We start from the raw sequence: 20719 nt of genomic DNA on the forward strand, positions 1-20719 counted from the left end.
TTGTGGAATGGAAGGATCTTCAAGGGATCCTGCTCTGCTGTTCAAGTTGGAAGGGACGCGAAGCATGGGGGACAGAGGAAATGAAGGGTGAAGAGGTGGCGCCTGCCAATCACTACCTATGGATCCAATCGACGTGCACCATACGAAAGATACTCGCATGATAGCTTTTTGGGTGGAGGGGGGGGGAGGGTTGTTCAATTAACGACGAGCAGGCTCAGAGCCAGCGTGTATCCTGGTTCCCGAGAAATCGATACCATGAACAACACATGGCCATCGTGTCGCGGAGCGAGGTAGACGGTCCCGATCCCGTCCCATTCTTGCAAGACACGGAGAGACAGCCCATCCCGAGGAAAAGTACATCCAAACAGAAACGGCCCTCGCTTCGGAATACCAATGACAGCCTGTTCCCACCGCCACGCATCGTCCGCAAACACGTTGGCCCGCCCTGCTTCCTGTGTTCGCATGTAAATGTGCTCGCCGATGCTGCCACTGTCTGGCAAAAACTCCTGGCCCGCTTCCACGAGCTGCTGGCCCCGGTCGATGCATTTGGACATTTCATACAACTCCTTGGGACAGTTGCACACAGTGGGCACCTCGGACAAGATCTTATGGATCCACCCCGTCGTCGCTCCTCCTCCTCCTCCTCCTCCTTCTTTGAGGAAACGGACGGCCTCCTCATAGATAACCAACGAAGGGAGAGGTGGGCGCTTATAGCAGAGATACTGGTGATTGTTGGCAATATCGACATCATAGTCGGTCAACGAGACGTCAATGTTCCAGGAAGGACATGGGGTCGGGGTGTCGGTGGTCGACCTTTCCGATGTTGCCGACTTCGCCCCACCGGACGATTCATGTACTGGATCAAACGGTAGATGCAGTGTTGCTTGGGTTCTGCATGTGCCGGTGCTGCTGCCGTCGACGCCCAGAGCAGGTAGACAGTGATCCGTATTGGTACTTGGGCGCCAGCTGTCGGATGGCGGAGGAGAGGGGAGGCCGGAAATGCCGACCGAGCTCTGTGGAGGAAGCGAGGCAGAGCGCGCCGCTGCGCCGGGCGACGGCTCCGCAACCAGTCGCTTTGGTCCTCTTTGAGGCGCTAGGAATGTCTCCGGCGCTCTCCTCTTATTTTGGCCGGCCGCCACCGCCGCTGCCGTTGGTGTAACCGGGACGGATGTGGACGGCGTCGACTGCGTGGGTGGACTGCTTTCTGCGGATTGGATAATTGCTTCGATGTCGTATGCCTTGGACAGACTCGAAGACTGGTATGCGGTGAACAATCGTCTTGCGAGGGCCAAGAAGCGCGTATCGCGCAAGCCGTCGACTTTTTATGTGGTTAGTTTCGTAGGATCAATATCCAAGAAGACAACCTGAGTGTTTGGCATCATACCGATTTCGGCCACGCTGGCCTCCTGACACACGGCCTCGTCTGCAGCCGTCCCGGATATGCCACCGGTGCTGGTCGTGTCGAGTACGACTGACAGGTCCGCACAGGAAGCGGAAGCTCCGCTGCGTGTGGTATTCGTAGACTCGGTTGCCGCGTCGCCTGCCTTTAGTGTTTCGTCGGGGTTTTCCTTGAGGGTTTCCTCCGCGGCCTTTTTGAGGGTGGCACGTTGGTTCTTTTCGTCCATCTCCCTCTCCCACTCCAGGCTGGCACCCTTGGCCACGGCCCTGGTAAACTCGCGCAGACTGCGCAGGGCAGAGTCAATGTTGCGGAGCAAATGGTCCCCGCAACTCCAGGCGTTGGTCTGCTGCGGCACACGAGCCGCCGGTTGGTCGATGATGCGGATGGGAGCCAGGCATGCCTTGACAGCAGCGCGGTACGCGTCGTGTCCACTTGCGTTCGCGCCGAGTGAATCAAGTATGGTGAGCTTGAAAGCACAGTCGGCATTCTTCTTCGTCGACGCTTTTGGTGTGTTGCGCCACAAGATGGCGCCGAGCCAATGGACACGGTCCGGGTCATGGATCGGTACAACGATGCAGTCGTAGGAGGTGAGGTCCGTGCCTTTTGTCCATTTGGCGCAGGACGGCTGTCCTTGCACTTTTCCTCTCTGGAGCTGCCAATTCGTTATGAGAAACGAGTTGAAGAAAAATGTGTTGTTCGGATGTCGCTTGCCGATGGTGTAGAGGCCAAAGTTGACGATGGCGTCGTTGAGCAGCTGCCCGTCGTCGAGGGTTTTCAAGTCATGCTGGGCCGGCAGTCCTTTTAGAAGCTCGAGATGATTGTCTCGCGTCGAGCTGCCTGAATCTAAACGGTAACGGTAAGGACATGAGACGAGAAAAAAAAAAAAGAAAAAAAAAAAAGAGGCGGATTGCCTAGACGAAAATCAAATACACATACCCAGCCTTGCGGGAGCTTCTGCCGCGTCTCGTGTCTGTTTTGCAGCAGCATCGTGTTCCACGCGTGCCTTGTCCTGGCGTGATCGGAGAATCGATGCTGCCACAATCTCCTTGACCTCGGCGACCACAGTCGGCACATCGGTGCTGCAGCAGATTTGGTGACGTTGTATTGCGCCGTTGAACCGGGCGAGACCGGCCACAACGGCGCGGAGACAAGGAAAGACGAGGAAGTTGCTCGCAAACTTGTCGTGAGCCGCATCGGGGAGCACAAGTACGTCCGTCTCCGTCGGGCACTGCAGCGGGCGGCGGGGAGCGTTTTGCGACAGAGCGAGCACCGTTCTCTGCGCGCGACGCACGTCGGGCCAGACAGCCACGTACCACCAGCCATGGCACCGAAACGGCGCGGCGACCGAGTCAAAGAAGCGCCGTTCCGTGTCGCTGATGGTCAGTACGCCCGAGAGGTCGTCTTTCCCCGCCGCTGCCCGTCGAAAGAGGACCTTTGCGTCTGCTTTTGCGTGGCGCGTGAGGTGCTGCAAAAAGACATTGACAGCCACCTCAGACAACGCGCCGTCGGCGGCGACGTGGGCCACGGACTGGTCGTCGAGCCGCACTCTGAATCGCAGTGCCTCGTTCTGGAGCCATCTGCGTTGTCCGGCCACGGACCGCTGCAGAAAGCCGTGTCTGTCCAGCTCGAAGTTGTCTTGCTGTTCGGGCGGCAAGTCGGCAATGCCAGCCAGCGGCGTAATGCTCGCCGGGTTTTGTCGAATCGTCTCGACGTGGCACAGCTGCAGCGACAGGTCCAGCGCCTTTGCGCCGTGCTGCCCGACGTCCCCGTCGAACATGACCCGCCGGACCAGCGGCGCCGCCTCTGTCCACGCGAGCTGCTTCGACAAGGTGCGCAGGCTGTCGCAGAACGTCTTGCCATGGCGGTGCCAGCCATAGCGGCCTATGTCCTCGATGCCCCATTGTCGCTCCACCCGCCGAAGCGCCGTGCAGTTGTACAAGATGGCCTTGTCCTTCTTGGTGAGCCCGCGGGCGCCAGACAACAGGAAATTTGTGACGGTCGGGGCGACATCGCGCGGTAGCACAGAGGACAGGATGGTGTTGCAGGCCTCTCGTCCCGTTTGTATAATGTCCTGTTGCGCAACGACTGCCTTATAGGCCGCAAGGCCAAAGACCCTGATGTCGTCGACGTGAAATGCATCTTCGGGGCAGGGCGGGTTGTGGCTGACTGGAGCGACTTTTCGTGGCATGTCTGCAGGGCGTTAGGAGAGCATTTCATCTCTGTGGATCTGGCCGTGTCTGGTTCTTTTTTGTTTTGGTTTTTTCATCGGGAGATAAATATATCCGCGGTCGCAGCGCTTCCTGTCACGCACGTAACACAGAAGAGATAAATGCGTATATGGCATATGGGTGAGTGCTATCAAAAGTAAATGCAAATGGAGTGGAATTACACGAGTGAGAAGTGCAAAATCAATATGAAAAAAAGAGTATATAAGAGAATATGCGGGTGTCGTGAGAATGGATCTCTTTGGAAACGGAAATACCAACGTGCTAGGAGTTTTCAATTTCCTAGAATCCTGCATTTCGGGAGGGCGGATCATCCACCGAGGTGACCCCCCTCTGCTGTTTGCCTGTTTGGCGCCTACAGTTTGCCCTCATAGGTGACCGCTGGTGGCTGAGACGCGTGTTTTGTGGCGCTTTTTGTTCTGTCCATATTTTCTAAACAATATGAGGCGGCCGACGTCTAACTCCCCACCCTAGGTCGACGAAAGAGGTCGAAGGAAACGAGTGTGTGTGGGCTGTCAACTGTCTTCTCTCAACTGTCTTACCAGCCAATCAACCTTCACAGCCGGACAGACGATCGAGGAAACGTGGGGGACATGCATAACTGTTTTCCCGTTCTCGGTAATTGTAAGAAACAATGTGCCCTCCCGCGTCCCGAAGCAGATGCCAACCACCGCAAGCCGAACAAGCATTAGCTCGAGTGTGCTGCATATACTGAGAGTGCTCTATTGTGGTTGAGGACTGTGGTTGAGGACAGGTGAGAACAACACAAATGGAAGACGTGGGGACGTAGTCCGTCCCGGGCCGCGCCATCCGTCCCTTGGGTTCGGCCGCTATCCACTGACGTGCCGGAACCGCCGCTGTTATGGTAGCATTTCAAACATTCTTTGGGTGTGGGACGGGGTCCGGCGAGGCGGATACGGTGTTGTGGACGGCGGAGAAGATGACGGTCTGCGAGCGAGGCAAAATAGATGGAAGGTCTAAACATTGTGCATTCTCTGCGGTACTTGCTAATACGCTGCTTTGCACTTGTCATGGCCTGAAAGTCTCGCTGACCGCATGTCACAAGCCGCGGCCATGACCATTAAGGACAAATAAAAGCACAAATAAAAGAGTCGTCGTTTCCCAAGACATTATCCGACAAACATACCCCCAACAGTTTGGTTGTGATAATTTTGACATCACACAGCAGCACTCAGCACTCGGCCGCCTCGCCATGGAAGAAAGCATCCTAGCCACCATCGCCGGCAGTTGGGCCGAGCAGCTCATGTTCCGGCGTCTTCTGCACTTTCTCTCCGACGAGCAGTTTGCCGGCGTCTGTGTGACGGATAAGGAGCGGACAATTCTGATACAATACAGCTGGGAAATTCCCATTCCTGCTCCGACGCGAACAAGAGACACGGACAGTCTTCCACCCAAAGAAACCATCCTCGCAGCTCTGCGATGCCAAGCTGTGCGAAAGGCCAACTACCGAATGTCGATGACTCCCGACTTTGCCACTCTTGAGAGTGTTCTGGTACGTGTTAGACGCCCTGCTCACTACGCATAAACAATACCTGACGTTCGCTAGGATGCTCTCTTGAAACAGCTGGAAGACGTCGGCGTTGAGGAGGCCAGAGCATTGAAGCCGTCAGTTGCGGAAAACAGTCGTCATGGAGGCCAAGAGATAGAAATCAGCACGTCAACGTGGGAATGAAAGCCAATATCAGAACATCCTGTCTGCCTCCTACCATCTTCTGAATTTCAACATTAAACGGTTTTGAGGATCGACAGGCAACAGCGTCCAAGGATGAAAATGGAGAGCCAGCTGATGTAAATAATGTCCCTTCTCCACAGGTGGCCGTGTCGACCTCTCTCGTTGTCTCGCGGACAAATTCAAAGGTCTTCCCTCCCGTCTGCTCCGATCCACTCCTCCAATCCCTCGAATCGTGTCGCGGGGTCCAGGAGCAGACCCTCAAGAATCATCATCCTGTACCGCCCGCTCTCGTCGTCTCGGATGGGCACCGGGGCGGGCTCATTGGCAAGCCGGCTGGTGAAGGCCCAGGACCGCAACAAGCCCAAGACGCGCGCCGCCTTGATGGCTTTCCTCGTGTCTTCGTCCAGGCCGCCAACCGCGCCGTCCAGGGTCTCCCAAAAACAAGCCACCAGATCGTCGTAGTCCTCGTACCGGATCCATCCGTTCTTGAGATGCAGTTTGCTCATCAGATCTTGCAGGGAATGGAGGTTGGTGCCAAAGGGGCCGATCTCCGCCTCGGCCCAGTCAATGACGCCGACCAGGTGGCAAGACGCCTCGTCGACCATGATGTTGCAGTCGCCCAAGTCCTTGTGGAGAAGAACCATGGGAAGCGCGAGAATGTCCGGCAGAGATCGCAGCGTCGCGCGGAGGACGGGATGGAAGCGGTCGGGGAGGGCACGGAGCAAGATGTGCAGTTCGGTCTCAAACGTCGCGGCCATGTGGTCGCGATAGGCCGTGTCGACCGTCTGCGGCGTTTTCCACGCGAGAGCAAAGAAGCTGTGCCACATTGTGTGAGGATTTCCCCAAGACAGTAAGCAAAGACGAACCCAACAACATACCTTGCCACATCTTGGATCAGCGTCTTCCGTCGGATCTTGTTGGTCGGTGAGTTTTCGGGGAAGCCGTGTGCGAGCACAAAGTCCAGGCGGCTTATCCCTCGTATGCGCGTCATCGTGTACACGAGCAATGGCTCTCGGCCCGCATCGGCCATGGACGCGTCACCGAGCTGCCGTCGGAAGGACACGTCGGGCGCCAAGGCCCCGAATATGCGCCGGGCGAGAGCTGCCGTCTCCCCCTTGAGCTCGAGCGACTGGAGGCGAAACTGAACGACATGGCTTAACTCATGGCCGGCGTAGACGGTGTACGAACAAGCGCCCTGCACCGCGACCGGGACGACGCTGTCGCCGCCGACCAGTTCCTTGGCCAGGCTGTCGCACGCCTCGCGGCTCACGGGTGTCTTTGTGAAAAACGCAGCGATCTCGTCGGCGACGGCATATTGCTCGTTTTCGAAACTCATGGCGTTTGGGTGTGTGGCAGCTCGTTGTAGCCTGACGGGTATAGATGCTTGGTTCTTAAGAGCCTTTCCGATCTACAGCCCATTTGACAAGAAACAAATGCGAATGGTTGGGGTCCTGCTGACCTCAACATGCTCCATGCATGCGGCCGTTGCTTGCAGCGATCCGTTGCTCACAATGGCAGAAACAATGCGGTGTAGGGCATGTTGTAGTGATTCTGGGGCAAAGGGGAAATCAAGACAAAACCACAGCCAATCATAACGGGGCATGCCCAGCCACACACACTGACAATGCAATCCAGTCGACAATATGTCGTACTCGGTGCCTCGGCACATGTAGCAACAGATGTATCTTTATTACTGCACGGGGTAAAACGGAGCACTCGTCACTCTATCGATCTAATTACCTCTCCGTTCTGTGACTTTAGGTAGTTAAACGTCAACGCAAGTACAATGGCGGCCGCGCTGGCTTGGGCATGACTTACGTTGTGGAAAAACAGAGTAGAGCAAAAGTACGATGGATGGCGCTGGGAGGTAACAACGTCTTGATGCCTGCCGTCACGTCAACGGCTCATATTCGTCGGGCATCGGCCGGCCCTCGATCCACGCGCGCACGCCCTCGGCAAACAGCTCCGGGAACTGAAGGGACCACCAGTGGATGGCGTTGCGCACGACGTACGCGCCACTGGCCGCGTTCTGTCGCCGCAAGACGATGCCTGCGGTCGTCGTATCGTCCACATTGTCCATCTTGGCGCCGGCCACAATCGCCACGCGCACGCTTCCGCGGATGGCCGCCAGGTTGTCGTTTGTGACGAGGGCCAGCTCCTCGTACGCGGGCCGCAGCGTCGCCATGTTCTGGTTCTTTTGCACCTCGTCCCGCAGCCCTGGGATGGGCTGCGCGCCGCCCAGCGTCGCCCAAAAGATGCGCTCCGTCGCCAGCTGCCCGGCCAGCGTCACGAGACCGCTCAGCAGCCGCGGGTGCTGCATAAACCACAGGCGCGTGCCGGTAAAGGGGCTGCAGCCGGTGCACCAGACAGAGAGGACCTGGTCCGGATGGCGGCGGGCCCATTCGAGGGCAAGGAAGCCGCCCAGCGACAGACCGACAACGTGGGCTTTTTGGGCGACCACGTGCGCGGTGACGAGTCGGGCCAGCCCACGGATTGTGTTGTCAAAGCTGAAGGGAATGTGCCTGGACCGCGAGTGGCCCGGCAGGTCAACAAGCAAAAGGTCGTAGTCGGCCTCCAGACACGCAGCCACGCGCGTAAACTCAAGATGGCAGGACTCGGCGCCGTGGAGAAAGACAACAGCCGGAGGAGGGGACGCCGAACTCTCTGCATTGGCAGAGTCCGACTTGGCCGGCGGCGTGAGGCGTGTAAACGCCAACACAGGCGCGTCCTCTATTGTTGTCGGTGCCGGTCCATCTGTGGCCATTCTGTGGTGGTGAGGCTGGTAGACAACTGCGGTGTCGGAAAGCGAAACGGGGACAGAAGAAGAGTCGTGCAGTGAGGTCGACATGACGTTAAATTGTGGCAACCAAACTGGCTGGCGGATTTGGCAGGTCCCCACTAAGATACACTGGTCGAACTCAAGGCACCGAAACAGCGCTAGTTTGGTTTGGATCCACCTCTTCAGCCTTATTACAAGAAGAAAGTGAAGCAGGGACGACCTGCGTGCATTCTTTATCATGTATTAACAAAGTACAATAAGGCTATGCATATAAATTAGATGACATTATATTTTCAGAAGAAAAAAAGAGGAGAGACGGCCATATGGAATCAGTTCCCGTGACAGTATCGAGGGTTGCTGCAATGGTACTCTTTGGATGTAAACAATGCGTGTCTTGAACGTCTACAATTTACAGGCAGCGCTATAGCCAAGTATTCTTTCAAATGATATCCTATTAGATGATACCTCATTGCTTCATGAGCTGTGTTCGTGAGTACTCTTATTCTCTTTATTTTATTTATGAAATACACCTTTGTGTCTTTTCATAAAAAAAATAATAATAATAAAAATAAGAAATAAGAAATAAACAGACGACTTGACAGGTACACATTTCCCACAAATGTTAGTTCTCTATTCATCGTAACACATCTCCCTTACGCAGCATAGAAAGCATACTCCCGGTAGCAGTCACGGTCGACAGCATCAACATGCCGGGATATGAACATTACTAAACGTTGCCACACGAAGATAGCATGGCAAAAGGACTGGTAATGTCGCGACCTACAACATGTTGAGCATACAGCTGTATCTTCTTTTAATAAACACAATTTCTGTCACTCGACAATACTACCAGCTCTACACTCCGACCTGCGTCTGGAGTTGGCCGGTAATAGTCTCGGTAGCGTAGCGGTTGGCACGGACGCACGCCACCTCTCGTTTTGTTAACTTCATCCTCCTCTCGTCACTCGTCCCTCTCCGGACCGACTGACATCATCTCGACCGTTCTCGTTTTCTTCCTCTGTATGTCGTTTTTCTGGGCGGCGCATAAAATTCACTCTTTCCACAAGGAGCCTTGCTCGTCATGCTTCAGAGAGTGGCCATACCACCGGCTGTGATAACAATGCCAGCGCAAAGTAGGCAACGCTATCCTCGCCGTCATCGTCAGCAACGAGGCGGCCAACCGTCTGGGGCCAACGCGCCGGGCGAATATACATCTGCCATCGACAGCATCGTGATCATTGCGCCCAACAGCCAGCTGTTTCAGGTAAGACGGATTGCATATGGAGTGCCGTACCTGGCTGGACGAAACTTTGACGAGGGCACTTGACGAGGGCACCCAAGTGGGTGGACGCCACTCGTGATCGACTACCTGCGCTGAGAGATACCGTCTGCTGAGATTTCCGGCATCTACCGACGCCGGAAGCCAGCGTCCATGGTCCTGTTGGTATTCAAGGAACGTCCCTCGATCCCGTCCACTACCAAATGTCCTTTACTGATTAACATTATCAGTTTTGTTCATGCCAAGTCTCAAAAACGGATTTGAGGCTGAGTTTACCGAATAATGGGTGGAGAGACGTGATGATATGATATGGTGATCATGCTTTTGCTTATTATTGACGTTAGAGTTTGAGACGATTTCTTATTCCTGGGAGATCTGTTGATCTTATTGCCCGGCAAGAACAAAAATAGAAACACGCGTAATGCGTAACGTCCAGCGTATCACTACGTAGAGGAGAAGGGCATGTTGGAAGCAAGAAGAACACATATCAATGAAAAACGCACCTTCTTCCTTGGAGGTGCATTAGAATAGGGGCAGCTGCACTTGTGCTCCACGCTTTTCGTCTCTTCAGAACGGGCCACGACGAAAGCAGAGCAAGCTGCCGTGGACAATGCACTGTCCACTTGCAGTCTGCCGTGTAAGATGCAGTGTGAGATGCAGTGTGAGATGCAGTGTGAGATGGACAATGCATGGGACCAGAGGTGAGTGGGTACAACGTGACCGACGTACAGCAGACGCAGGGCAAAGACGCAGGAACAGCGCAGGAGGTAAAAGGGGCAATAATACGAGTATATGGAGAACGGAAACCCATTGTAAGACTACGTTGCCTATGCTATGTGGATGTGGACGTTCAGATATTGTGGCAGGGCAGTTTCCACGGCCGCTGTCAACATTTGTGGAGTTAAATGTCTGGAGAACACCAAACAAGCATCTCCAAGCCGTGCTCCCGACTCGACTGGCAGTCTGGATGTTAAGCTTTCTAGTTGAGACACTGGACAATTCAAAGAGACTCGAGGGAGCTGGGCAGTTGGCGGGCAGCCTCGCCCTAATGAGTCTTGTGGTATGGACATCTACGATGTATTTTAGAGAGACCGCCAAGACAATAGACTCTGCAGATCGACATTCCGATGCTGGCGTTTGTGTTCGATTGCCATCAAACCTGCGTTGCGCGAAACAAGGAAAGTGCACACTGGTGTGCTTGTGAGGTTTGGTTGAAGGTGTTGGCCTGTTGGCCAAGACATCGAACGGCAAAGACCAACGAAGACGACAAAAGTAGGAAAACCTGGAAGCGATCTACCTTGCTGTGACGGCCGCGTCACCTTCTGAATTAGGGAACGTCTTTTCTGTCGTTTGTTGGGTTTTTGGCCAATGAATCCCCACATGTGGCCCACAAAACGCAATTTATCCACGCGTCACCACGACGCTGATTGGTCGATGCGGCAACATGAAAGTACCCACATGGCCTTGCCGTCTGGGCCACTGTTGCCGTTTTCTTGCCTCTACGACGTGTTTCTTCACATGTTGGCTTTCAATCCGTTTAGTCCGTTTAGTCCGTTTAGCTTCCGTCGCTATCGCTTTCGCTCCGTTTTGTTAGTTCCGTTCTCACCAGCCTGATCACAGAACACTTTCGTACTTGTCGTAGCATCAAGGTGCCGACCAAGTTATGATAAAAGATACGTAGACAGATGCGTCGTAGAGGAGGGGAGAAGAGGGGTAGATCAGACGAAGGTGCCTCATCAGCTCATGTTGTGCGATACGTTACCAATGCTTTCAGTCACGCTGCACGGAGTAAATACGATTCTGATATCAACAGACAGTGGCACTCTTACCATGGCCATGCACACGGTCTTTGTGTTTTTCTACTTCTCGCACACTTTGCAACGTCATCAGGTCTAACGAGGCGAAAGAGGTCGGGTTTGCGGCTCCTGGGCTCGTCGGTGTTTCTGTAATTGCTCTCCCCAGAGAGAGTAGTGCAAACAAATTGGGCAAGTGGCCGAAAGACTCTGGCAATGCTCTGGTGAGGACGCCGTGCCAACGGCGGAAGTGAGAAGCCGGGCGAGCGTGCGAGTCGTAGGCGAAGCCAAAAGGAGAAATAGGAAATGCAAAACCAACATGCAGAATGACGAATGCTGTCGAAAGAAGCAACTGGGATTTGTGGACGGAACGAATCAGGCGCAGAGACGAATCAAAACGTGTGTCTGTGCATGGGCCTGACGACAGAATGGGGGCATGAATGCGAGGCAATGAATGGAAAGCCGTCGGACCTGTACTGCGGGTATGGAGTCTGGGTACGGGAGCAGGGGAAAACGGGACCGGATACAGCACAAATTCGCCGGTCCGGAAACTCTGCAGAAGGACAGAAGAGACAATGGAAGGCCGGGTCGTCTGGTTCTCCTGTCTCGCACAATCGCACCGATACGGCGCATGGTGAACTGCAGTGCTTTGCTGCGGCGAGTGGCGTCGTCGCCATCGAGGCTCAGCCCGTGGTCGTCGAGAAGTCAAGAACCCTGTTTCCGGGTTGTGTTGCCGGTTGTCAGAAACAACTCTGACAACTGCAGGGCCATGGTCCAGTTTCAGTGTCTCAGTGGCTGCTTCGACGACTTGCGCAAGACGGTGCAAAGCACACGCCGACATGCCGTTGGGTGCGTGTTTGCCTCTTTTTTTTTCTCTTCTTTTCTTTTCCTTTTTTTTTTTTTTTTTTTTTTAACCTTAACAGTTGAGGGCGCCCTAACAAAAATAAGGGGTGCGGGCAGAGAACGGAGCACGCCGTGTTGCAGGCGACTTTAGGCGAGTTGCTGCGACCAACCGTATTTTGAGTGTTGTCGTCATTCCGTCGTGAAAGTAGGAGGCCCCCGAGGCCCCCTTTCTTGGCGCGTTGCGCTGGGGCGGGTTCCAGGTCAACAAAGTGTTTCGTATGGAACAGCTGTCAGAGGTGGATCTGCAAAGGCAAATTAGGCCTAAGAAGACAGTGGGAGAAATACTCCAACGAAGTAGTGATTTTTTTAATTTAATTAATTAATTAATTAATTATTTTCTTCAAAGGACAAAACATACAACATACAACAGCCTAACATCAGCCCCTAACACCAGATCCCTAACCCTAAACCCGCTAGCGCGTCGCCCCGCCTTGCCCAACCGATCGTTGTGCCCCTAAGCGTCCAAGTTGCGCCCTTGTCCTCCTCATAGGTTTTGTGTCCCCGTAATCGCCCTCTGGCAGCAAAGAGACTTGGAGATACAAGTACTTAATGGTGCTAAGGGAGAAAGCGAAAATGACCAACAAAGACAAAGGTTCCTTTCACCAGAGCGGAAGTGTTCTGTGGAAGAGACGCAAAGAAAATGATACCTGCAGGATGGGCAAGATTGCACGTAAGACAGGTAAAAGTTAAGATACAGGAGGCTGACAAGCATGGAAAGCCGGCAATACAAGGCAAAACGGTGATCCAATTTCCGGGGGGACGATTTGGAGAGAAAAGACTAAAGAGTACGTACCCTCTCTCCTCTCAGTAAGGAGGCAAGAGAACGAGACAGGGCAAAGTGGACGGGCACCACAACACGCGTGTTTGGCGCCAAGCGAAGCTTAGCATGACGGAGTCGCCAGTCGCCAGTCGCCTGTCGCCTCTCGACCGTTTCTCGACCATCGTCCGACCAGTAATTAGTCCATTGCTCGGTTCTCTCAGGGGCCATGTGCACGCTGACGTCGGCGGGCAGGGCCACTGCAGCGTGACTGTGGCGCCTGAAGCACGCCTGCAGTCTCCGCCATCCGTCTTGTGATTTTTTTTTTCCGCGGGCTAGTTTGCATTCTCAATTTTCGTCGGGCCCGTTTCCATTTCAGGGCGTACATTGTATGTTGTATTCTGGACGTCTTAGACAAGTGGGTTTTCGCGAGTCCCCTGGTCTTAGTGGTTGACTCCTTTGCTCCTTTGCTCTTTCTTGTCTTGGCTCGTTTTGTCGTGCAAGATCCATACTGAAAAGCAAAAGGCCTTCTCTTGTTCTTTTTGTTCCTTTTTGCTCTTGTTCCTATTGTTCCTTTTGTTCGCTTTGCTCTATTCCTTCTTCTCCCTTTCCCAATACTCGAGATGCTTCGCGACTGACACGATTGTTTGTGTGTCTTTTGTCTTTTTTCTTCTTTCCTTTTCGTCTTTTTCTCTCCTTCCCTCTTTACCCCGTGTTCTTCACTTTTCCTCTCTGCTCCTTCCCCTTTTCCCCCTAATTCCACCACGACTGCCTTCCGCGACTTCTCCCTTACTGCGGCACGTCCTTCCCTCCTTGAATCGGCGCTCACAGCAGGCGTATCGTCCGTCACATTTGCGCCTGCCGTTTGCAAACGTCGACGTTGTCCCGAAACAATCATCTCCGACCGTCAATTGTCGCCAGTCACACGACTCCTCTTCTCTCTTCTCCCAGCGGCCACACGCCCTCGCGCTCGCCCACCCTCGCCCACCCCCTCCACCATGCCGTCTCTCTGGGGCTACATCCGCGGCATGGTGTCGCCGGCGCGCTACGAGCTCGTCGACAACGACAAGGACCGCCACGACCACGACCGCCCGTCCTGGAGCTCGCCCTCGCTGTCGTCGCTGTCATCTCTCTCGTCCTCCTCCTCGCACTCTTCGTCCTCGTCGCACACGGCCGCCTGGCCCGACTCGCCATCACAAACACCACGCCACCGCAACATCCTGTCCCTGCTCGCGCGTCGGCTGCGGCGAAGCACCACCACGCTGCTGCTGATTGACCTGCTGATCATCGTCGTTCTTCTCGTGGCCTTTGAGCCCCTCATCACCCTGCTGCGCCGCAACAAGGAGTTCTTTGGCCCCCGCGTCGTGCTCTCGGGCCCGTCCAGCGTCGACGCCTGGGACCCGGCCGGCGTCACCGCCGCCAAGAACGCGCTCGGCGTGCCGCTCCCGCCGCCGCCGCCGCCACCGCCCGCTGCGAAGCGCAACGCCATCCCGCGCATTCTGCACCAGACAACGGCCACCGACGTGGTCCCGGAGAAGTGGCGCGCGTCGCAGCAGTCGTGCAAGGACGCCTACAAGGGCTTTGAGTACAAGGTAAGCCGTCCGACTGTGGATCATGCGCAAGAAGCCCTCTCCCCCTGGATATATGTTGTCGTATGTCTTGCTAACGTTGTTTCTTCAGCTCTGGACCGATGCGTCGGCTCGCGCGTTCCTGGCCGAGGAGTATCCCTGGTTCGTCGACGTCTGGGACAACTACGTCTTCCCCATCCAGCGCGCCGACGCCATCCGCTACTTTGTCCTGTACCACTACGGCGGCATCTACCTCGACATGGACACGTGGTGCAACGCGAGCTTCCCGCTCGAGCGCATCGAGGCCACCCCCGACGACACCTCGGACGCCGCCCAGCACCGCGCCCTCTTCAAGTCCACGCTGCCCACCGGCATCACCAACGACTTTATGATCGCCTCCGCACGCCACCCGGCCTATGCGTCCGCCATTGCCCAGCTGCCGCTCTACAACGCCCTCACCCACTTCTGGGCCCGCTGGCAGCCGTACGCCGTCATCATGATCTCCGCCGGCCCCATGTTCCTGACCATGGTCGTCAAGGACTACCTGCAGACCCCGCCCTACGCCCTGCACGCCCGCACCATTGGCGTCATCAACGGCACCGAGCTCAACCCCTTCATCACCGACCTCGAGAGCGCCACCTGGCACCAGGGCGACGCCAAGGCCCTCATGTGGATCGGCACGCGGCCCTGGACCTGGTTCGGCATGGGCGCCATCGGCCTCATCATCGGCCTGTTTATCGTGAACCGTCTGCTGACGTGGTGCTACGGGTGTGCGCGCGGGTCGCGGTCGTCGTTGTCGTCCACAGAGGGCGGTCTCCTCAAGCTGTCGAAAATCGTATGACCGGGGCGGTCACCGGCCTTGACTCGACGCCGAAGATGAGGATACGACAACTGTTTAATTTCTGTAGTGATTTAGCATTGTGTTGCGGATTTTTATTTTTATTTTGTTGCATACCTTGCTCTTTGTCCTATTTTGGTAATAGTGGTCTTGTTTTGTATATCTTTTTTGGTGTATTTTTTTCTGTTCCTCTCTTTCCGGTAATCTTGGGCATATTACACAAATGGCATAATAAAGAAATATATATCAACCTCTGACACGACAACAAAGTGCAACACACAAACGGTAAACGAACCATGTGACGACAACGAGAACGGGATAGCGAGTAAAACCGGGTATAACGATGGGATCGAGTTTGGATAAAGGCGACCATGGTCTCTTTCGTATCTATTTTCCCGGGAAAATGGGACTGTTGGCGAGTCACAAATGCACGAATCTGAAGTCACCCAACCCACGGCGAGCTGTGCCGCAGCAGAAGTCGATTGGATATGTGAAAACCTGAGGTCGGTTTGGGGGAGGAGGGAATGCCATTTATATATGCATTGAATCGCCTGGATCCTCTCTTTCAGCCATTCCTCGTTGTGTGCGCACCCCGGAGTTTGGGACACTGTTTTATGCCTCCGGCAAGAAAGCATAAGCGACACGGCGATTGGAAATACGACCCCGACGCTGCAAGCCACCAATCATCTCGATCACCAAATGACCGACTGTCAGGCAACCATCATTGATACGTGTGCCTTTGTCGCATGTTCCTTGGTGAAGGCACAACGATCTTCATTTGCTCCCTCTTTATCAAAGTAAGACCGGAGAGATGGATGGATTACCTGGCTAGCTTGCCGGAGGAAAAAGAAGCCCTGGTCAGGTTTGTTGGAATCGTCGAGGTGAGGTACGCTGCCTTTCCCATATTTGGCAGCCGCCACCAAAAATTAATATTCGTCTTTTTGAGCTGCCTTCCACAATCGGGGAACGTTATGACGCCGGGCGCAAATTCGCCAGCCGGGAGCAACAAAAAGTCCATCATATCGTGCCCGGCCTCACCGGCAAGACAGGCATTGTTGTCTGCTTACACGACCCGCGCAATGACTGTAGAGGGCCACAGACTTGGCGTGGGTGTTGGGTTGGGTGCAACCCATCGAGAGTCCGTCGGAGGTCGCAGTTGGAGCTGACGCCAAAAATCGACAGGAGACGGTACGCATCGGACTTCACCGAGGGTCACCAAGGGTCGTCGACAGCTGTCCTATTTGCTCTGGCGCAAACGGGTCCGGGACTGTCAAATCTGTCTATGTAGGTCGTCGAGCTCGTGTACTTCTTTTGGATGTTGTTGGCGGGTGGCCAATCACCAAGTCCAAACGGCCTCTGCAAGTGGCGTGAATCGAATTAGGTGTCGTCCGGGAGTCGACATAATAGCGGTTGGTCTGAATAGCATGCCGTATTACATGGGACGCACGGTTGAAGAGGATGCTGAGAGATGGCTTCTGGACGGCTGGGAGGTGGCGAACACAGTGCAGGAAAAAGGCAAAGCATGTCAACAGCACACTCGTTCTCTCGACATTGTCAAAATGATAGATGGCGCTCAGTGCACGAGCAGCTTGCTAGCACAATCATATTTGCAAGGCTTCTTGCAGAACGAAAGCGAGCACTGTGCTGGTGCTCCAAGTCTTGAATCGGAACAGGACAACGTAAACGCACGAGAACAGGTGCGCTTTGTGTATCCGATAGACTAACTCTTGGAGGTAGTCCTTGGTGACAGAGGCCGAGAAGAAAAGGAAAAGAAAACTGTCTTCATCGTTGTGTTTTCCAGAGGAGCCGTTTCTTATGCCGAGTCGCCACGGTCGTGTCGTGGGCCCGCCTGAGTCTGTATCCTCGATATCCTCGATTCGTACAAAGATAATCGATGTAGGAAGAAAAGAACAGAAAGTAGCGATCGGCTGTAAACCGGGGGATGTCTACGGTTTTGTAGATGGCAAGACGCGCATAGATATTCGGCAAGCTCGGAAAGCTCGGGAGGTAGAACGGGAGTTACGGGGCTGTCAATCTGGGGAAGTCACGCTAAAATCTGGCGAGGGACTGTGGGAATACCATACGTTCGCTTTGGATTCAACTCGTGCGTCTATATACACACGTTCGCTTCATGCACATCACTTACACTGGCTTCAAATGATAAAACCTGACAAATGCAATCAGAGTCGCAACAAGGTACGGCCCCAGCCCTGAAGGATCGAAGATCGCCAGCTGTTGTATTTTTTTTATTTGCAAAAGCGAGTTGCGCTCAATAACCCCGCTTGTTGCATGTTTGTCAAGTCGCTCCTTCCTTCCTGTAACCCCGTCACATGAAGCTCTTATATGCGCCTTCCTGCGCCTATGAGGTGGTGTGCTAGTGGGTAACGCAACCGCAACGGCATATGGCAACATCTGCGTCAGGGGGCGCCTGCCCATTTGACGACTCGGAACAGCAGCCCCAAATGGCACAACATGGCACGAAATGGCACAAATGGCACAAGAGCAGCAACATGAGACAGCGGTCAGCGGGCTTGTCTGTGCCTGAGACAAGCTGTGCCAGAGAGTCTCTGCTTGGTTTGTAATGGACAGCACGGGCGCTCGCATGCAAGCACGCTGGGCCATAACGACATTGGTATGAGTATGGCCGCAGAGCCATCGCCGGCCCTTCGTGATGGCTCAAGACGACTTTGACGTTTATGACGAGCCAAGCGAGCAGGACGGACGACACGAGCACGGCAGGCCCGACGACAACACGACGAGCATCTGTCTCCAACCACTGCCGACCATGAAGAGCTACCAACGAGACGAGGACGGCCTTGACTCGGCGCGGCTGCTCGACGACGGCGGCGAGAGCAGCCGGAGCAACTCGACCGTCGACCTCGATCTTGACCTCGATCTGGACCTCGACGACGACAACAAGCACCCGTCGCGCCCCACCACGCCGGCTCCCCATGCAACGTGGCGCAGCTACGTCTGGGACACGTGGGACCGCCCGCCGGCCGAGCGTCGTCTGCTGCACAAGGTCGACGCGGTCGTGCTGACGTTTGCCTCCATCGGCTACTTTCTCAAGACGCTCGACCAGACCAACGTGTACAACGCCTTTCTGTCCGGCATGAAGGAGGAGCTGCACATGGACGGCAACGAGCTGGTGACGAGCACGTCGCTCTGGACGGCCGGCTACGTGCTCGGCCAGATCCCGGCGACGCTGCTCATCACGCGCGTCAGCCCGCGCTGGGTGATCCCGTCCCTGGAGGTCGGCTGGGGGCTGGCGACGGTGTGTGCCGCGACGGTGCAGTCCCCGCACGCGCTGTACCTGCTGCGGTTCTTTGTGGGCCTGTTTGAGTCTGGGTTCTACCCGAGCATCCATTATCTGCTGGGGTCCATCTACACGCCGCCGGAGCTGGGCAAGCGGACGATGCTCTTTTGGCTGTCCGGCTCGGTGGGCAAGCTGTTCAGCGGGTTCCTGCAGGCGGCCGCCTACGAGCGGCTGCACGGGGTGCACGGCTTGTCGGGGTGTAAGTGTCCCAGGACTCTGTGGACTCTGTTGTTTTCTCGTCATATCCGTCCGTCTGGCTAACGTTGTTAGGGCGCTGGCTGTTTGTTGTTGATGGTACGTCCAGTCCAAGCATTCCCGTGGTTGTCGTTGATCCTCGCTGCTGACCACCAGGCTTCATTACACTCCCACTGGCCCTCCTCGGCTACGTCTTCTTCCCCCACCTACCCCAGAGCGGCGACCGCACCTGGTGGCTGTCCGAAGCGGAGCAGCAGCTGTCTGTGGACCGCATGCAGGCCATTGGCCGCGCGGGCAAGCAGCCCTGGACCCGCGAGAAAGTGCGCCGCATCGTCCGCAGTTGGCACACGTACTTGCTGCCGCTGCTCTACATTCTGTGGAACAACGGCGGCTACCAAAATGCCATGGGCTACTGGCTCAAGAGCTTCAATGCCGACCCGCCTCCGGTGCCGGGCGTGTCCTTTACCATTGGCCAGATCAACAGTCGTAGGTCTTTCTCCACCGTTGTTGCTGCATCAAGCCCGTCCCTCCGTGCGGCGCTGACATGACAGTCCCGCTGGTCTGCACCGGCATCCTCATCGCCATGTCCCTCGTCTGGGGCTGGCTCTCTGACGCCCTACGTGGCTCCGTCCGCCGCTGGCCGTTTATTTACATTGGCGCCGTGATCCACGTCGGGTTTGCGATCGCGTTCCTCCGAATGCCGCTCTACGAGAACATCCACGCGCGCAAAGTCGTCTACTGGTTCAGCGACATTGGCGGCGGCGCCGGCCCGCTCATCCTCATCTGGATCAACGAGATTTGCTCCGCCGACACCGAGAAGCGTGCCCTCATCGTCGCCATGGCCAATGATTTGGCGTATGCCCTGCAGGCTCTCGCACCCAACTTTGTCTGGCGCACCACCGATTTCCCCGCCGCCCGCCGCGGCTACACGTGGTCCATTACGCTGCAGGTCCTCATGGTGCTCGTCACCGTCGCCATACAGGTCCTGCTCTGGCGCGACCGGCGGCGCGACGAGGCGGCCGCTGCCAAACAGAGCAGGCAGCGCAGCACCAAGGCTGGCAAGCAGACAACACGACTTGCCAGCTGGCAAGATGCCGAGCGACAGCCGCTCGTGTACACCGCCATCCCGACAAGCGAAGCGGATGCGTAATGTAGGAGAGGAGAAGGGGATACGTTCAGAGGGTGGGCATTGAGTTGACAAGATAGGCTTGACACCTTGCGGCGACTACATATCCCGTCATAAGAGATGAATGCAGTGGCACAAAGCGCCCACGAATTACGGATGACATGGACACGACTTTGGCATGCTATTTTGTATGGTTTTTTTCTTTCACTTTGCGATATATCTGTGATGTGTTTTTATAGATTTACTGTTTTTATGCAATTGCATTTTGCATCGAGGTGAAGCCCTTCATACCTCTGGCACTCCTCTCCACTGCCCAGCCTAGTACACTCCGTCGGCAAAGTCCACCACCACCGCCTTGGTCACCAGCGCGCGCAGCGACGCCGCATACGCCAGGTGCGCCGGGTCGTTCTTCGCGTAGTAGTCGCGGTCCGCCGCCGTGGCAAACTCCACCACGAATCCGTGCGTGATCCCGCCCTGCATGCCCTCGGCCGAGTTGTCGCGACCGCCCTTGATGGACAGAATGTAGGGCTGCTGTGTGGCCGCATGGAGGCAGGCCGTTTTGAGAGACAAGAAGCGATCGCAGGCCTGGCTTGTCAGCGGTGGACGAGCACATTTCAAAAGAAAACGCGGTGCTGCCGTCCGACTCACCTCCTTGACCGTCTCAGGAGCAGCATCTTCCTTGAACTGCAAGAGGACGGTGTGAACAAGAGACATGGTGGGCGAGGAGGCGGACGACGATTTGAGATGGGAACAAGGTCGTCGTTGATGCGGACTAGAAGCGGTGACAGCCAAGAACAGGAATGAGAAGAAGGCAGAGCAACAAGACAGATCCGGACGATGGGCAGACT

The 20719-nt window shown here is 55.5% G+C and overlaps 7 protein-coding genes across 7 annotated transcripts; 3 read left to right on the top strand and 4 right to left on the bottom strand.

The window, feature by feature from the left end:
- Positions 1–194: 194 nt before the first annotated feature.
- Positions 195–3587, bottom strand: SPBR_04600 (uncharacterized protein; the record flags this gene model as incomplete). Its single annotated transcript, XM_040762877.1, has 3 exons — positions 195–1318; positions 1385–2242; positions 2336–3587. The coding sequence occupies 3 exons, from the start codon at positions 3585–3587 to the stop codon at positions 195–197; spliced, it is 3234 nt and encodes a 1077-aa protein (XP_040615321.1).
- Positions 3588–5496: 1909 nt separating this feature from the next.
- SPBR_05089 (uncharacterized protein) lies at positions 5497–6653 on the bottom strand (the record flags this gene model as incomplete). Its single annotated transcript, XM_040763366.1, has 2 exons — positions 5497–6133; positions 6196–6653. The coding sequence occupies 2 exons, from the start codon at positions 6651–6653 to the stop codon at positions 5497–5499; spliced, it is 1095 nt and encodes a 364-aa protein (XP_040615322.1).
- Positions 6654–7208: 555 nt separating this feature from the next.
- SPBR_05227 (uncharacterized protein) lies at positions 7209–8081 on the bottom strand (the record flags this gene model as incomplete). The annotated part of the gene is made up of 1 exon (XM_040763504.1): positions 7209–8081. One exon carries the CDS (start codon positions 8079–8081, stop codon positions 7209–7211), a length of 873 nt encoding a protein of 290 aa, XP_040615323.1.
- Positions 8082–11618: 3537 nt separating this feature from the next.
- SPBR_05381 (uncharacterized protein) lies at positions 11619–12106 on the top strand (the record flags this gene model as incomplete). Its single annotated transcript, XM_040763658.1, has 3 exons — positions 11619–11907; positions 11947–12017; positions 12092–12106. 3 exons carry the CDS (start codon positions 11619–11621, stop codon positions 12104–12106), a joined length of 375 nt encoding a protein of 124 aa, XP_040615324.1.
- Positions 12107–13826: 1720 nt separating this feature from the next.
- On the top strand, positions 13827–15237 carry SPBR_04990 (uncharacterized protein; the record flags this gene model as incomplete). Its single annotated transcript, XM_040763267.1, has 2 exons — positions 13827–14420; positions 14509–15237. 2 exons carry the CDS (start codon positions 13827–13829, stop codon positions 15235–15237), a joined length of 1323 nt encoding a protein of 440 aa, XP_040615325.1.
- A 2668-nt stretch (positions 15238–17905) lies between these two features.
- Positions 17906–19895, top strand: SPBR_04793 (MFS transporter, ACS family, pantothenate transporter; the record flags this gene model as incomplete). The annotated part of the gene is made up of 4 exons (XM_040763070.1): positions 17906–18749; positions 18821–18844; positions 18902–19231; positions 19297–19895. 4 exons carry the CDS (start codon positions 17906–17908, stop codon positions 19893–19895), a joined length of 1797 nt encoding a protein of 598 aa, XP_040615326.1.
- A 294-nt stretch (positions 19896–20189) lies between these two features.
- SPBR_05407 (uncharacterized protein) lies at positions 20190–20585 on the bottom strand (the record flags this gene model as incomplete). Its single annotated transcript, XM_040763684.1, has 2 exons — positions 20190–20399; positions 20520–20585. The coding sequence occupies 2 exons, from the start codon at positions 20583–20585 to the stop codon at positions 20190–20192; spliced, it is 276 nt and encodes a 91-aa protein (XP_040615327.1).
- Positions 20586–20719: the final 134 nt, after the last annotated feature.

The sequence above is a fragment of the Sporothrix brasiliensis genome (assembly GCF_000820605.1).
Source record: "Sporothrix brasiliensis 5110 chromosome Unknown Cont21, whole genome shotgun sequence".
Taxonomy (NCBI): Eukaryota; Fungi; Ascomycota; class Sordariomycetes; order Ophiostomatales; family Ophiostomataceae; genus Sporothrix; species Sporothrix brasiliensis.